The following is an 18546-nucleotide window of genomic DNA, read 5'->3' as shown; positions in this document are numbered from 1 at the left end:
AGTCCATTTTCTACAGCTGCGTCTTTATTCCTGTCCTGTTCCCAGGTCCTTCAAAACCACTTTTTTTTGTTTAGTTTTTTAGATTCCATACATATATGTTAGCATACAATATTTGTATTTCACTTTCTGACTTACTTCACTCTGTATGACAGACTCTAGGTCCATCCACCTCATTACAGACAACTCAGTTTCATTTCTTTTTATGGCTGAGTAATATTCCATTGTATATATGTGCCACATCTTCTTTATCCATTCATCTGTCGATGGACACTTAGGTTGCTTCCATGTCTTGGCTATTGTAAGTAGAGCCACAGTGAACATTGTGGTACATGACTCTTCTTGAATTATGGTTTTCTCAGGGTATATGCCAGGTAGTGGGATTGCTGGTCGTATGGTAGTCCTATTTTTAGCTTTTTAAGGAACCTCCATACTGTTCTCCATAGTGGCTGCACCAACTTACATTCCCACCAACAGTGCGTTCCCTTTTCTCCACACCCTCTCCAGCATTTATTCTTTGTAGATTTTTTGATGATGGCCAATCTGACTGGTATGAGGTGATACCTCATTGTAGTTTCGATTTGTGTTTCTCTAATGATTAGTGGTGTTGAGCATCCTTTCATGTGTTTGTTGGCAATCTGTATATCTTCTTTGGAGAAATGTCTGTTTAGGTCTTCTGCCCATTTTTGGATTGGGTTGTTTTTTTTTTGGTATTGAGCTGCATGAGCTGCTTGTATGTTTTGGAGATTAATCCTTTGTCAGTTGCTTTGTTTGCAAATATTTTCTCCCATTCTGAGGGTTGTCTTTTCATCTTGCTTATGGTTTCCTTTGCTGTGCAAAAGCTTTGAAGTTTCATTAGGTCCCATTTGTTTATTTTTGTTTTTATTTCCATTTCTCTAGGAGGTGGGTCAGAAAGGATCTTGCTGTGATTTATGTCATAGAGTGTTCTGCCTGTGCTCTCCTCTAAGAGTTTTATATTGTCTGGCCTTACATTTAGGTAAGGGGTTTCTCTGGATCTTTTGTGTTTCCATACAAATTGTGAAATTTTTTGTTCTACTTCTGTGAAAAATGCCGTTGGTAGTTTGATAGGGATTGTACTGAATCTGTTGATTGCTGTGGGTAGCGTAGTCATTTTCACAGTGTTGATTCTTGCAATCCAAGAACGTGGTATATCTCTCCATCTATTTGTATCATCTTTAATTTGTTTCACCAGTGTCTTATAATTTTCTGCATACAGGTCTTTTGTCTCCTTAGGTAGGTTTATTCCTAGGTATTTTATTCTTTTTGTTGCAATGGTAAATGGGAGTGTTTCCTTAATTTCTCTTTCAGATTTTTCATCATGAGTGTATAGGAATGCAAGAGATTTCTGTGCATTAATTTTGTATCCTGCTACTTTACCAAATTCATTGATTAGCTCTAGTAGTTTTCTGGTAGCATTTTTAGGATTCTCTATGTATAGTGTCATGTCATCTGCAAACAGTGACAGTTTAACTTATTTTCTGATCTGGATTCCTTTTATTTCTTTTTCTTTTCTGATTGCTGCGGCTAAAACTTCCAAAACTATGTTGAATAATAGTGGTGAGAGTGCACAACCTTGTCTTGTTCCTGATCTTAGAGGAAATGGTTTCAGTTTTTCACCATTGAGAACGATGTTGGCTGTGGGTTTGTCATATATGGCTTTTATTATGTTGAGGTAGGTTCCCACTATGCCTGCTTTCTGGAGAGTTTTTATCATAACTTTGTGTTGAATTTTGTTACAAGCTTTTTCTGCATCTATTGAGATTATCATATGGTTTTTCTCCTTTAATTTGTTAATATGGTTATCACATTGATTGACTTGCGTATATTGAAGAATCCTTGCATCTCTGGGATAAAGCCCACTTGATCATGGTGTATGATCCTTTTAATGTGCTGTTGGATTCTGTTTTCTAGTATTTCGTTGAGGATTTTTGCATCTATGTTCATCACTGATATTGGCCTGTAGTTGTCTTTTTTCATGACACCTTTGTCTGGTTTTGGTATCAGGGTGATGGTGGCCTCATAGAATGAGTTTGGGAGTGTTCCTCCCTTTGCTATATTTTGGAAGAGTTTGAGAGGATAGGTGTTAGCTCTTCTCTAAATGTTTGATAGAATTTGCCTGTGAAGCCATCTGATCCTGGGCTTTTGTTTGTTGGAATATTTTTAATCACAGGTTCAATTTCAGTGCTTGTGATTGGTCTGTTTTTATTTTCTATTTCTTTCTGGTTGTCTCAGAAGGTTGTGCTCTTCTAAGAATGTGTCCATTTCTTCTAGGTTGTCTCTTTTATTGGCATAGAGTTGCTTGTAATCTCTCATGATCCTTTGTATTTCTGCAGTGTCAGTTGTTACTTCTCCTTTTTCATTTCTAATTCTGTTGATTTGAGTCTTCTTTTTTTTCTTGATGAGTCTGGCTAATGGTTTATCAATTTTGTTTTTCTTCTCAAAGAACCAGCTTTTAGTTTTATTGATCTTTCTGTTTCATTTCTTTTTCATTTAAGTCTGATCTTTATGATTTCTTTGCTTCTGCTAACTTCGGGGGTTTTTTGCTCTTCTTTCTCTAATTGCTTTAGGTATAAGGTTAGGTTGTTTATTTGAGATGTTTATTGTTTCTTGAGGTAGGATTGTATCGCTATAAATTTCTCTCAGAACTGCTTTTGCTGCATCCCATAGGTTTTGGGTCATTGTGTTTTCATTGCCATTTGTTTCTAGGGTTTTTTTTTTTGCTACGTGGGCCTCTTACTGCTGCGGCCCCTCCCATTGCGGAGCACAGGCTCTGGACGTGCAGGCTCAGCGGCCATGGCTCACGGGCCCAGCCGCTCCGTGGCATGTGGGATCCTCCCAGACCAGGGCACGAACCTGTGTCCCCTGCATCGGCAGGCGGACTCTCAACCACTGCGCCACCAGGGAAGCCCTCTAGGTGTTTTTTGATTTCAGTGATCTCTTGGTAATTTAGTATTGTACTGTTTAGCCTCCATGTATTTGTATTTTTTACCGACTTTTTTCTGTAATTGATATCTAGTCTCATAGCACTGTGGTTGGAAAAGATACTTGATACAATTTCAATTTTCTTAAATTTACCAAGCCTTGATTTGTGACCCAGGATATGATCTATCCTGGAGAATGTTCCATGAGCACGTGAGAAGAAAGTGTATTCTGTTGTTTCTGGATGGAATGTCCTAGAAATATCAAGTCTATCTTGTTTAATGTGTCATTTAAAGCTTATGTTTCCTTATTTATTTTCTTTTTGGGTGATCTGGCCGTTGGTGAAAGTGTGGTGTTGAAGTCCTCTACTATGATTGTGTTACTGTCGATTTCCCTTTTATGGCTGTTAGCATTTGCCTTATGTATTGAGGTGCTCCTGTGTTGGGTGCATAAATATTTACCATTGTTGTATCTTCTTCTTGGATTGATCCCCTGATCATTATATAGTGTCCTTCCTTGTCTCTTATAACATTCTTTATTTTAAAGTCTCTTTTGTCTGATATGAGAATTGCTACTCCATCTTTCTTTTGATTTCCATTTGCGTGGAATATCTTTTTCCATCCCCTCACTTTCAGTCTGTATGTATCCCTGGGTCTGAAGTGGGTCTCTTGTAGACAACATATATACAGGTCTTGTTTTTGTATCCATTCAGCCAGTCTGTGCCTTTTGGTTGGAGCATTTAATCTGCTTACATCTAAGGTAATTATCGATATGTATGTTCCTCTTTGCATTTTCTTATTTGTTTTGGGTTTGTTATCATAGATGTTTTCCTTGTGTTTCCTGCCTAGAGAAGTTCCTTTAGCATTTGTTTTAAAGCTGGTTTGGTTGTGCTGAATTCTCTTAGCTTTTGCTTGTCTGTAAAGGTTTTAATTTCTCTGTCGAATCTGAATGAGATCCTTGCTGGCTAGAGTAATCTTGGTTGTAGGTTTTCCCCTTTCATCCCTTTCAATATGTCTTGCCACTCCCTTCTGTCTTGCAGAGTTTCTGCTGAAAGATCAGCTGTTAACCTTATGGGGATTCCCTTGTGTGTTATTTGTTGTTTTTCCCTTGCTGCTTTTAATATTTTTTCTTTGTATTTAATTTTTGACAGTTTGATTAATATGTGTCTTGGCATGTTTCTCTTTGGATTTATCCTGTATGGGACTCTCTGTGCTTCCTGGACTTGATTGACTATTTCCTTTCCCATGTTAGGGAAGTTTTCAACTATCATCTCTTCAAATATTTTCTCAGACCCTTTCTTTTTCTCTTCTTCTGGGACCCCTGTAATTCGAATGTTGGTGTGTTTAATGTTGTCCCAGAGGTCTCTGAGATTGTCCTCAATTCTCTTCATTCTTATTTCTTTATTCTGCTCTGCAATAGTTATTTCCACTATGTTATCTTCCAGGTCACTTATCTGTTCTTCTGCCTCAATCATTCTGCTATTGATTCCTTCTGGAGTATTTTTAATTTCAGTAACTGTGTTGTTCATCACTGTTTGTGTGCTCTTTTAGTTCTTCGAGGTCTTGTTAAATGTTTCTTGTATTTTCTCCATTCTATTTCCAAGATTTTGGATCATCTTTCCTATCATTACTCTGAATTCTTTTCCAGGTAGACTGCCTGTTTCCTCTTCATTTGTTTAGTCTGGTGGGTTTTTACCTTGCTGCTTCATCTGCTGTGTGTTTCTCTGTCTTCTCATTTTGCTTATCTTACTGTGTTTGGGGTCTCCTTTTTGCAGACTGCAGGTTCGTAGTTCCCGTTGTTTTTGGTGTCTGCCCCCACTGGGTGAGGTTGGTTCAGTGGGTTGTGTAGGCTTCCTGGTGGAGGGGACTGGTGCCTGTGTTCTGGTGGGAGGGGCGGCGTACGGTGGTGTGTTTTTGGATATCTGTGAACTTAGTAGATTTTAGGCAGCCTGTCTGCTAATGGGTGGGGTTGTGTTCCTGTCTTGCTAGTTGATTGGCATGGGTCATCCAGCACTGGAACTTGCTGGCCTTTGGGTGGAGTTGAGGTGGAGATCTCTGGCTTGCTGGCTGTTGGGTGGATGTGGGTCTTAGCGTTGAGACGGAGATCTTTGGGAGACCTCTCGCTGATTGATATATTACATGGGGCCAGGAGGTCTCTGTGGTCCAGTGTCCTGAACTCGGCTCTCCCACCTCAGCGGCTCAGGCCTGCCTCCAGGCACCAAGTCCCTGTCAGCCACACAGAGAGAAATGGCATCTTGATGCCGCGATGCTGAGTGTAGTTCCAGGGGAAGGAGCTTGCTGGTGCTACTCTTGCTGCTCCGGGTGACCGCTGCCTGTTAACAGCTCCACTAAGCCTGAGGGTCTACAAGCTGCAGGAAGATGAGACCACCCAGGGCAGCCTTCAAGCCATGATTCTTGCCACGATCCCTGCTGTTGCTGTCATGGAATCCGGCTTCCCCCACTGCTGCCCAAGTCGCAGGAATTTGTTTCATTATAAACAAAATTTATCAATTTTGTATTCAGTAAATTGTACTGCCTTTTCACAGAAGTGTTAAAACAACCATATGATATCAGTGCTTTCACATCCCACTTATGTAGGTGAGAGCACTGTGATTTAATGAAGCAATAGAGTCCAAATCCAGACCCAAGTCTGTTGCACTCCTGCATCCAGGACATTAACAACCAGAATACATTTAATTATATATTTTCAATGGAGGCAAAGCAGGAGGGTCTCCCATCAGTATGATCCTCCTCTCATTACTACAGCCCTTTCTATGTATCACAAAGTTATACTTTGAAATAATTGCACAGAATTAACTTAGTTTTGTTTTCTTTTTGAAAGTCAGTGTCCTAAGTCACCTTATTCAGAAACCTTTTTAGTGCTTTATAGGAATAAAATTATTTATAGTTCTAATTCCAAGATTGAAGTTACCCAGAATCAAGGTGGCTCCGTTTGGCCTTTACTTTCCTGTCTTTCAGTTCATCTTTGTCATTTTCTATTGTGAAGTAGCCCTTTTGTGCTAATATTGTCAGAGGACCCAAATCAATCCTCAGATATTACATACTTACAGGGATGTTTAGAGCAGCCAAGAAGATAGTTGTTAGCTCTTTTTTTGCCAGGTACGCATTGTGTTCAAAATGTTTCTCGTATGTTGTCAAGTTAATAAGAATCACTGATCTCAGGCTCTGTGAGCAAGGAGAGTATTACATAATTCTTTCATAGTCCCAGTGTTAAGACTGTAATTAAAAACTTCATTGTGCACGCTAAGTATTGATGCTGTCAGCTCTTGTTGCACCCTCAACTCTTAATCCCTGTGGCTATGTTTGCTATAGGAGAACCCATTGTAGCCTCCAGACTACTCACTTGATTGATCCCCTACCTCTCTCTGCTCCTGTCTTCTCCTCTTTTTATCTATTTACATTTTGGCATTTCACCAGATTCCATCTGTAGTCTTATAATCTTCTAGCACTCCATTCTTTCATAGTCATATTTATTCTCAGCATGATTAAATTCAGTTGTCAACTCTAATTTCTCTGTTGAGACTCAGGCTTGCATTTCCAACTGCTTGTTGAATCTGTCCATGTGTCTTAGCACCTGAGACTCCAACTGAATTCATGTTATTTTTTTTTATTCAAATCTCCTTTATCTCCCTTTGAATTGTATCACCAGGCACCCAGTTCTCCAGTATTGAACCAGATTATCGTCTGTACTTAACCTTTATTCAAGACAGTTCTATCACGTTAGAAAATATCTGTCACCTTCCCCCTAGTCATTCTTTTCCAAAACTTAAAATCAAGTTGAGGAATGTATCTTGTAGTTCTAGGGATTCAGTAATCTAACTAGCTGCCCACAATAGCTACAGCAAATTGAGCCGTGCACTCAGGGCAAGCTGTTTTCTCAAAAGATGTTTTTAATTTAGAGGTTGTATTAGCTTCTGTGAGTCAAGAAGACATTGTTTATTGCTTTAGAATTTCAGAGTACCAACCTTATTATGATTTAATAAGTTAAAATTTGATTTGTAGAGTATATGATTGTCTGCTAGCAACTTGAGAGATAAAATTTAAACTTATTTTGACAACTTAGAGAAAATAGAAAAATTCATAGAAACATACAACCTACCAAGTTTGAATCATGAAGAAATAGAAAATCTGAACAGCCTATGTTAGTAAGGAGATTGAATCAGTAATCAGAAACCTCCCAATAAACAAAGTTCATGACCAGATGGCTTTACTGGTGAATTCTACTAAACACAAAAGAATTAATTGTTAGCAGTCCTTCTTAAACTCTTCCAAAATTGGAAGCATTCTCTCTCCTTTTCCATAACTCATTTTACCAGGCCACCATTACCCTGTTACCAAAACCAGGCAAGTATGCCACAAGAAAAGAAAATTACAGGCCAATATCCCTGATAAACATAAATGCAAAAATCTTCAACAAAATATTAGCAAACTGAATTCAGCAATACATTAAAAGGATCATTACACTACAGCTATGTGAGATTTATTCCGAGGATGCAAGCATATAGTTCACTGTCTGCAAAGCAAAATGAAGGCTAAAAATCACACGATCATCTCAACAGATGCAAGAAAAAAAGCATTTGACAAAATTCAACATCCATTTAGGATAAAAACTCAACAAAATGGGTACAGAGGGAATGTACCTCAATATAATAAAGGCCTATAGCTGACATCATACTCAACAGTAAAAAGTTGAAAGCTTTTCCTCTAAGATAGGGAATAAGACAAGGTTTCCCAGTCTCACCACTTTCATTCAACATAGTATCTACAAGTCCTATCACTGCAGTTTAAGCAAGAAAAAGAAAAGGCATCCAAATCAGAAAGCAAGAAGTAGAACTGTCACTATTTGCACGAGACATGGTATTATACATAGAAAGTCTCAGATTCACAAAAAAACTTAAAACGCATAATCAGTGAATTTAGTAAAGTTGCATGATACAAAATCAGTATACAAAAATCTGTAACACTAGTAATGAACTATAAGAAAAACTGAGTCAGATTTACAGTTGCATTAAAAGAACAAAATTTCCAGGAATAAATTTAACCAAGGAGAGGAAAGGCCTGTACACTGAAAACTAAAACATGGATGAAAGAAATTGAAGAAGATACACATAAATGGAAAGATATTCCATGCCCATGGATTGGAGGAATATTAATATTGTTAAAAAGGTCCGTACTACCTAAAGTTGTCTAACAGTGTCAGTGCAGTCCCTTTCAAAATTCTAATGGCATTTTTCACAGAAAGAGAATAGTCCTAAAATTCTGAATCACAAAAGACTCCAAAAGCTAAAGCAATCTTGAGAAAGAAGAACAAAGCTGGAGGCACTGTGCACCCTAATTTCCAACTATATTACACAGCTACAGTAATGAAAACAGTGTGGTATTGGCATAAAAAACAGACACATATATCTGAGGAACAGAATAGAGAGCCCAGAAGTAAACCCATGTATACATGATCAAGTAATTTATGACAGATGACCCAAGAATATACAACGGGGAAAGAACTCTCTTCAGTAAATGGTGTTAGGAAAACTGGACAGCCACATGCTAAAGAATGAAACTGGACTGCTTTCTCCACCATACACAAAAATAAACCCAAACAGATTAAAGACTCGAACGTGAGACCTCAAACCCTTGAACGTAAGACCTGAAACCATAAAACTCCTAGAAGAAAACACAGGTAGTAAGCTTGACAGTCGTGATTTTTTTTTTAAGTTTGACACCAAAAGCAAAGGCAACAAAAGCAAAAATAAACAAGTTGGGTGATACCATCAAACTAAAAAGCTTCTGCACAGCAAAGGAAACCATCAACAAAATAAAAATGCAGCCTAAGGAATGGGAGAAAATATTTGCAAAACATTTATCTGATAAGGGGTTAATATCCAAAATGTACAGTCATCCCTCAGTATCCTTGGGAGATTGGTTTCAGGACCTGCCATAGATACCAAAATCTACGGATGCTCAAGTCCCTTACATAAAGTGGCATAGTACAGTTGGTCCTCCATATTTGCTGGTTATAAACCCACAGATACAGAAGGCCAGCTGTATAAAGAACTCATACAAGTCAGTAACAAAAACACAATTTCACTATGAAAATGGGCAGAGGATCTGAATAGACATTTTTCCAAAGAAGACATACCAGTGGCCGACATGTCCGTGAAAAGGTGCTCAACATCACTAACAATCAGGGAGACGCAAATCAAAACCACAATGAGCTATCACCTCACACCCATTAGAATGGCCGTTATCCTAAAGAAAAGAAATGCCAAACGTTGGTAAAGACGTAGAAAAACGGGAACCCTTGTACCCTATTGCTGGGAATGTAGATTGGTGCAGCCATTATGGAAAACAATATGGAGATTCCTCAATAAATTAAAAATAGAACACCATATGACTCAGCAATTCCACTTCTGGGTATTTATTTGAAGAAAATGAAAACACTTTCTGGAAAAGATACATGCACGTCTCTGTTCATTGCAGCATTACTTAGAGTAGCCAAGCTATGAAAACAGCTGGTGAAGTACAGGGGAGGGAAAGCACTGCAGTAACACAGGTGGTACTTTGAATACAGGTTTCCTCCTGACATGGAGTGAGCCTCAGATGTGGAACAGAGGGTCTTAGAATGGCTTTACCAAGCAGGCTGGGTAACAGAGGACCTTGAAGTCCAGGCATATAATTTTGTGTTATTACTGCAAGAGACAGAATTAACAGTTTTTTTCAAAGGAACATTTTATTAAAGTATCATATGTATACATATATGAACTATAGAGATAAAGTATGTAGATACTCACATACTTAGCACAAATGTGAAACTTACTGAATTTTAAAAAGTGAAAACAGTGATAATATGCACCACTCAGGTCAAGAAATAGAGCATTTCCAGGTCCCCAGAAACCCTGTCATGCCCCTCCCCAGTCTTAACTGATCAACTTCCATCCACCCACCTACTCACACAATCTGTCTTCATCGATTAATTTTGATTGTTTCCAAACTTGTTTTCTAAACATTAGTTGTTTACAGTATATACTGTTTTGTGTCTGCCTTCATTTGTTCAACAGTATGTTTATGAAGCTCATCTATAGTATTGTGTGTAGCAGTAGTTCTTTTATTCTCATTTCTCTATGGCAGCTCATTGTATGAATATATACCAGGATTTAGTAGCCAGGCTACAGTTAATGAACTTCTGGGTTGTTTCCTAAAGTAGAAGTTCTGCTGTTAACAGTCTCTGTGTGTCTTCTAGCGAACATATGTATATAGTTCTGTCAAGGACACACCTGGAAAACTGAACTCTTGGGTCACAGAGTATGTGTGATTATCTTTAGATACTGCCAAGTATCAAAGTGTTGTACTCAGGAGTCTTCAGTCACCTGAAAGCAGAAGTGTGTCATTCACTTTTTTGTAACCTCATAGGCATAAACCACATTGTAGACCCTTGTACAGTTTTTGAATACAAAAATTGAGAAATGCTAATTAATGTATATATAGGAAGGGGAATAAAAAATACCGATCAGCATCGGCCAACATTTCTTGATCCAGCCACTAGGCTTAGAAGTGAAATAGTGTGCTGCCACCATGTTAGGATGTAGAGTATAAGGGGTTAGAAAAAAAGGGACTCTGACAGTTGGAGATTGAGGCAGGAACAAAGATCATGGGGAACATGGAATACCATGCTTTTCTGTTTTTAAGGGTAACTTATAGTCATTACAGGGTGATTAACATTGGGTATTTTTCACTTAGAAGAAATAGTTTATCTTAGTCTCGAAGGGCAAAGACGATTATAGAGTCCACATATTTTACACATAAGAAACTGATGTCAGTATTTTAAGGTCCATGTTGCTTAGTGGTATACTCGTTTTAACTTCGCCTTATGTTTCTTTCCTTTTCCCATATCAGGCTCAAACACATATGAAGAGGCAGCTGCATATATTCAATGTCAGTTTGAAGACCTCAATAAAAGAAAGGACACGAAGGAAATATACACCCACTTCACATGTGCCACAGATACCAAGAATGTGCAGTTTGTCTTTGATGCTGTAACAGATGTCATCATAAAAAATAATCTAAAAGATTGTGGTCTCTTCTGAGTTTTGCAGTAAATGGTAAAATGCATTTTCAAACCAAATGAGTACTTATATGTGGATCTCTCTACACTAGAGTCTTGCAGCAACACAGAATGTAGTATATGGGAAATGCATCTGGGACCTGACCAAAATTGGTTTTTTGTTGTTGTTTTTTTTTTAACTGGAAGTAATGGAAGGTCCTTTCTTAAATGTGAGAGGTGGTCCTGCAGTGTGAAACTAAGGGCAGTGTTAAAGCTGGACTCTAGTGTACTGATGACTTCTGTGTAAGTGTAAATATGCAAATGTATGTATACATGTATTTATGACTTCAGTTTTCCACATTACTTTTAGGTATTAAGAGTGGCAACTTATGATTTTAGCGTGATGGCTTGGGAAATAACAGAAATATTAAGTACTTTGTACTGAAAGACTATTATGTTTGCCAGTTTTAAACAGCTTTATTTATGTTCATATCCTGTAAATTTTTAAGTACAGTCATTAATATTAGGACACATTGCAGCCCTGTCTTGATTATATGTATACTTGTAATCATAAAAATGTTATTTGTACAAACATTGCACAGACTATTTTAATAACATGATTTGTTCTTTAAATTTAATGTGTTTCATTGAAACGTTCTTGAAGTGGAGGAGTATACCTGCCTTTGGATCAGTTAAACATCGTATGCATTTCAGTTTTTCTTTTAAGAATGCATGCTAATCTGATTCTACATTAGATTTGGTTTGAAAACAAATTTCAGATTTTTGAGGATATACTTACAGACTTATTATAAATTCTTAATTTTTATTCGGTTGGTTTGTTTTCACTTTGAATTTTAATATTTGGATGGTATTCATGCATTGCCTTAAAGGTGATGCCAGATTTTTATACACTTATTTATAACTAAGTTTAGGTGGGTGTGAGAGCATTTTTGTGGGTAAAAAATAAGTTAGCATAATGAATTTTGAGACATTCATTTGCGTATTTCCTTTGGGAAATCCCTTGTACCTACTATACATGATAGCTCCTTGTTTAGAAGATAACAAGAAAGATCTTTGAATATTCTGCTGATGATAAAATGCAAGCTTTAAATTCATATATGTAAGTAACTAGTTTCAAATTTAATTATCACGCTATGTTAAAATTACTTTTTTCCCTTAGATTATTCAAATTGCCTCCACTTGCCTGAGTTTGTATTATTTCTTTTTAAACTGTGCTATTATTTCTGAGAATGAAATGGGCAATTACACTTAGAAAATGAGTAGCAGGATTTAATTAAGTCAGTGATTGTGTGTATCCTCAGGTAAGTGTTACATTTCTGCTAGATACTGAATTTTGATAGTCATTTTTAATTATTCATGGTGTGTCTCTATGACCTTGTTTCAGCAAAGTGAATAGCATTCCATACCCTACTTCTCTTTTTTACTCATCTTGAAAAAGTTAGTCTTTCAGTAAGCTTCATGGGTAAGTAGTTTCTAAATTTAGTTGCGTGCTCTCATTCTGTTGAAGTCTCTTTGTGGTTGTGTGTGTGTGTGCGCGCGTGTGCGCGCGTGTGTGTATAACCGTTTCATTTTGGGGATTTGTTTTTCTTCTCTGTAATGTAGAGAAATTCAAAAATTTCTTAACAAAATTCTTCAAATGTGTTAGTTTAGATTCTTTATGTGCCTTTGAGGAAAGATATGTTTTCATTAATTTTATGGATGGAAGACCTGTTGTATTCATATTATGAAGCTATGTATGAAGTTCAACTATCCTGTAAATCAATTTGAATCATGAGAAATAAGTTTAAAACGCCACAAGAAGCACATATTGGTGACCATAATTGATGAATTCCTGAACTTTAGTCTGTGTAATTGTGTTACTAATAAAACCTAATAAATTTGAATTTTTAAAATTTTACAAACCTGTTGGCTAATACATGTTTTGCATTAGCATTTAAGTATCAGTCTATTGTGTGTTCATTTCTTCTTTCTCTGTGTTGTCCTTCTGCAATTTCATCTACTCCGGAAGCTTGCGTTTTCCCTGCCCCAAGTTTCCTCATGAGATGTGGTGCCCCATTTGGAATTGCCTGCTTGATACCCCCTTCTGAGAAGTGACTGCCTGCTCCAATTCAGTATGTGCAAACCAAATTCATCATTTTCCCTGCCAACAAGTTCTCACCCTCTGACTTTGTCATTGCACCATCATTCATTTAATCCCTCAGTGGGGAATTTTTCAAACACATAAGTCACCATTTGCTCACAAGTCTACTTTCCCAGTGCCTCGCATGTGTCTTTTGTTTGTTTTCTCTTTTCCATTCCCACTACCACCTACTGAATTCAGGTCTTTGCTTAACTTCCACTTAAAATGGCTTATTACATTCCCCACTTCCAGTTTCTCCCTTCTTTAATCCAGGTTACTTATCCTAATCTAGAACTCGGGCTGCGTTATTTTCTGTGCGTTGGCTCTGACTTGTCAATAGAGTGAAATCTAACTTAGCCTTCCATTCCAGGCTCTTCATCATCTGAGCCCACTTCACTACGTCCCCTCTCTCTCCCTCACACTCTAATAATACTTTGTGCATAGCCTGGGCTTTCCTTCAAGTATTGTACTACATACTACCTGAAATATGCTCAAAACAATACCTGGAACATGGGAAATGTTCATTCAGGTCTGTTAATGTTATTTTTATTTCTTAGCACTTTTGTTTGTGGTCTCTTTTTTATTTATTTATTTATTTTTTTTTTGAGGTACACGGGCCTCTCACTGTTGTGGCCTCTCCCGTTGCGGAGCACAGGCTCAGCGGCCATGGCTCACGGGCCCAGCCGCTCCGCGGCATGTGGGATCTTCCCGGACTGGGGCTTGAACCCGTGTCCCCTGCATCGGCAGGCGGACTCTCAACCACTGCGCCACCAGGGAAGCCCTGTGGTCTCTTTTTTAGATCAACTGGCATCTGTTCTTCAGCCCGCCCTCCTGGGAACGGCATGGTTCTGATAGGGCTGCCAATCACAGTGCTTACCTCCCTGGACTGGGGAATCACTGGGCGAGCACCCCAGCTGAACCAATCACACGGTCCTAGTTCCCATTCCCAAAGTTCCTAAAGCTCTTCTGGTTTCTAAAATCCCCTTCCATCTATTTCAGTACCCTTCTAAAAAATACTTTCATGCTTCATCTCATTCATTTAGTTTCAATCTTTTCCCCCCCAAAATCCATACTATAAAATGCTTATGTTCTTACTGAATGCCAACAGTAACTGTGAGATACATCAAAAAAGGCTCAGAGAGGTTAATTAACGAGCAAGATGAACGTTTCAAACCTATGACTTCTCTTCATGCCTATCAGAGAACTCCAAATAATGCTACCTTATTTCCAGAAAATGGCTAAGTAGTCTTTTAACCATTCCCACTCTCGCCTTCTGAGTTTATCTGAATCATAATATTTTTAGAATAAAAATACTTAAGATAGAACAAAGCTGTACACATCATTCTCCATAATTTGAAACTATATTAGAAAACTAGAGTAAAGCAGTGTTCTTTTGGCATAAAAACATACACATAGATCTGAGAAACAGAATAGAGAGCCCAAAGATAAACCCAGGCATATGTGGTCAATTCATTTATGGCAAAGGAGCCAAGAATACACAATGGGGAAAGGACAGTCGCTTCAGTAAATGGTGTTGGGAGAACTGGACAGCACATGCAAAAGAATGAAACTGGACCATTATCTTACACCACACACAAAAATAAAACCCAAAATGGATTAGGGGCTTAGATGTAAGACCTGAAACCATAAAACTCCTAGAAGAAAACATAGGCAGTAAGCTCCTTGACATTGGTCTTGGTGATAATTTTTTAGATTTGACACCAAAACCAAAGACAATAAAAGCAAAAATAAGTGGGACCTCATCAAACTGAGAAGCTGCTTCTGCACAGCAAAGGAATCCATCAACAAACTGAAAAAGCAGCCTGGGGAATCGGAGATAAAAACTGCAAATCATGTATCTTATGTGGGGTTAGTTAATATCCAAAATATACAACTCAATAGCAGAAAAACAACCTGATTACAGAATGGCCTGAGAATATGAAGTTATTTTTTCCATAAAAGACATAAAGACGGCCAAGAGGTTCATAATAAATTGCCCAACATCACTAAGTATCAGGGAACTGCAAACTAAAACCACAGTGAGCTATCACCTCACACCTGTTAGGATGGCTATTCTCAAAAGACCAGTAACAAGTGTTGGGAAGGATGTGGAGAAACAGGAACCCTTGTGCCCTATTGGTGAGAATGTAAATTGGGGCAGTCACTATGGAAAACAGGATGAAGGTTCCCCAAAATATTAAAAATAGAACTACCATATGATTCAGAAATTGTACTACTGGGTATTTATCCAAAGAAAGTGAAAACACTGACTTAAGAAGACATGAACCCTCACGTTCATGGCCGCGTTATTTACAATAACCAAGACAGACAACCTAAGGGTCTATCCATGGATGAATGGATAAAGAAAACATGATACACACATATACAGAGGAACATCAGCCATAAAACAAAATGAAATCTTGCCATTTTCGGCAACACGGATGGACCTTGAAGAGGACATTATGCTAGGTGAAATAGAGAAAGAAAAATATTGTGTGATACCACCTGTATATGAATCAAAAAAAAAAAATTCAGCCCATAGACGCAGAGAACAGATTGGTGGTTGCCAGAGGCGGTGTGTGGGTGGGCAAAATGGGTGAAGAAAGTCAAAACTACAAAATTCCAGCTATGAAATAAGTCATGGGTGACTATAGTTAATAACGATAGTCAAGTTAACTATAGTTAACTAACTATAGTCAGCATGGTGGCCATAGTTAATAACACTGCGTAGCATATTTGGGAGTTGCTAAGAGTAAATTTTAAAAGCTCTCATCCATCACAAGAAAAATAATATGTAACTATATGGTAATGGGTGTTAACTAGACTTATTGTGACCATTCTGCCCTATATACAAATAGCAAATCATTATGTTGTACACATGAACTAATATAATGTTATATGATCAATAAAAATACATAAAAACTTCAAACAATATATATGATACTTATTATATCTTGTATCAAAGCTATTTATGTTATCAATACCCATTAGATTTGAAGGCACTTAAGGGGACAAACAGTGATGGGCATTTTTACATCACTTATTGTCTACAGAACCACCCATGGTGCCTTGTGTAAAGGAGTTTAATAATGTAATCTCTATTACAGATGTTAGCATTGTCATTGCTTAATGTGTTATTTTAGAGAGAAGTTGAAAGTGGGGGTGGCCTAGGCCCTGGCATTCAGTCTGAGTTCAAACCCTGGCTCTATCTCTTATTAATTGGGTAAACCTGGGCAAGTTATTTAATTTTTCTTGGCTTCCTTTTCATCATCTGAAAAAATAGGGATTAAATAATCAGACCATTAAAATTAAGTTCACATGCATGTTCAGTACTTGGAAGTGAGCCTGGCATGTGGTAAACGTTCAGTAAGTATTATTGCTATTTGACTATAAAAACTATTTAATTTGGGGGTGCCTTTAAAGTCATAATCAGTGCTTAACCAGCAGCTGTTGATACGAGCTTTGAATGAAATGTCTCCAAACAAGATAACTATCATATTCATCTTTATAGTTAAAACTTCAGAGTGTCTCACATTGGTAATGATATCGGAAAAATGTGAGAAGAAAAAAAATGCATCTCCTTAACTTCAGGACACTTCTGTTATCTTTATTTTTTTCTATTATTTGCGTTATTTATTATGATGTTATTTAACGTAACCAAAAATATGCGAGATTTATGTTATTTTAAAGTTCATTTGGGAAATTTTCTCTTGCTTCTGAAAACCCCCATCTTAATAATTAAAATGGCATTTATATCAAAACTTTTATGTTTTACAACTCCATTGGCCTGTTTCCTAGGCATTTTTCCCTTAACCAATAACTGCTTGCTTTGGTGTCTGTTGTGATGTGTTCTATTATTTACTTGGATTTTTTAGTTACTTTAAAAGTTATGAAACACATTTCATCAAGTCCGGAAACACCCAAATATGCACAGGCAGGAATCTGCTGCAACCTAGCAGGCCAGGGCTGAGGAGGCCTGAACTGGGACAGGCCTACCGTGTTATAAATATCGAGCACCATATATAAGGTCAAATATTTTCAACTTCTTTGATTCACTGGCCATCTTCCTGGGTCTCCATACCAACAAACTGAATGGAAACATTGCCAAGGGATAGTGTTCAAATTAAGAATGCACTGTAACTGATTAAAAATGAGATGCTAGTATTTAGCAAACGATGCATAGACGATCAGTCAAAGCAGATTTTAACTATTATTTCAGCAGGCGGTAGTGCCACTTTTAGCAAAAGAAGGTACCACATCCTTCTGAATCACATAGTGCCTCACCTGAAAGTAAGTACATGGAGTAGAACTCTTGAGAACCTAAGAATCCAAACCAAAGAAATTCCTTTTCCAACACAGGTGTACGATTTTGCAGTTAATTTTTACTAAATTGACATATTTGTACAATTTCATTGTAAAGCTAGTCTTACAAATAAGCCACTATGAAGACTGGATATTACCTGGAATTTTCTGTCATGCCCTCTTGAATTTTATTTTCTGTGAAAATATCACAGTAATTTCAACTTTGATCCTCTTCCTTACTTTTGAAAATCAAAACTGGGTGAAGTCAAAGCTACTTCTAAACAATTCTGTCTTTAATTTTCATTGGATGAAATAATCCTGGGTTCTGGTTCAAGAGGGTAATATAGGAAGATCCTGAACTTGCCGCCTCACATGGACACACTGAATTTACAGCTCCATGTGGAAAAATTTCTTCTGGAAAAAAACCGAAAAACTAGCTGAGCAACTCCTACACACTGGGCAAATGAGAAAAAACCCCACATCGAACCAGGTAAGGGAAACTGAGACACAACCTTGTCATAAAACCCAGCCACGGGATGGCAACACACAATCAGAACAGAACTCAAAACCCCAGGCTTCTCCCTGACGAGCAAAGGGTTTGAACCCCACATTGGGCACCCCAACTTTTAAGGCCTGCACCTCAGAGATGAGCACCCAAAACATCTAGCTTTGAAGCTAGTGGACTCACGTCCATGAGACCCACAAGATTATAGCAAACAAACACTTCTCAGAGGGATGGAGCACAGACGCACCAATGCCACGGCCCATCCACAGGGGCAGCCGACTGATAAGCACCCAAACTTTCTGTGAAAGAAGCTTTTATGCTTATCTTAAAGCATGGACCTGAGAGACAGGCATCTAATGTAACACACATCTAGGGACCTATTGAAATACTCTCCAGGGACAGAGGACAGTGGGCTCCGTCTGCCTTGTTCCAGGTCACATGTTATCTCCTGGAAAGGAAATTTCACCCTCATCTGGTACCCCAAATTTGCAGCTGCTGCCCAGGGGACACCTCTAGAATGCCTGGCTCTGGTGGCCAGTGGGGCTTACACTCACCATTCCCAAGAGACTGTCACAAACAGAGAAAGAGTTCTTAACGGGCTACC

General features: G+C 37.9%; 1 protein-coding gene across 3 annotated transcripts in view; it reads left to right on the top strand.

Moving 5' to 3' along the window:
- GNAI1 (G protein subunit alpha i1) overlaps positions 1–12913 on the top strand; it is an 89910-nt gene extending 76997 nt beyond the window's left edge. For all 3 annotated transcript variants that reach the window (XM_027123799.1, XM_027123798.1, XM_027123801.1), the window contains one exon: positions 10848–12913. In XM_027123799.1, the coding sequence (XP_026979600.1) occupies positions 10848–11038 (191 nt within the window). In that variant the 3' untranslated portion in view covers positions 11039–12913. The remainder of the gene's footprint in view (positions 1–10847) is intronic.
- Positions 12914–18546: the final 5633 nt, after the last annotated feature.

The sequence above is a fragment of the Aethalodelphis obliquidens genome, unplaced genomic scaffold, assembly GCF_003676395.1.
Source record: "Aethalodelphis obliquidens isolate GAN/ISIS:26980383/991018 unplaced genomic scaffold, ASM367639v1 scaffold27, whole genome shotgun sequence".
NCBI classification, from domain to species: Eukaryota; Metazoa; Chordata; class Mammalia; order Artiodactyla; family Delphinidae; genus Aethalodelphis; species Aethalodelphis obliquidens.
The sequence above is the reverse complement of the archived record's forward strand: the minus strand, read 5'-3'. Positions and strand labels throughout refer to the sequence as shown.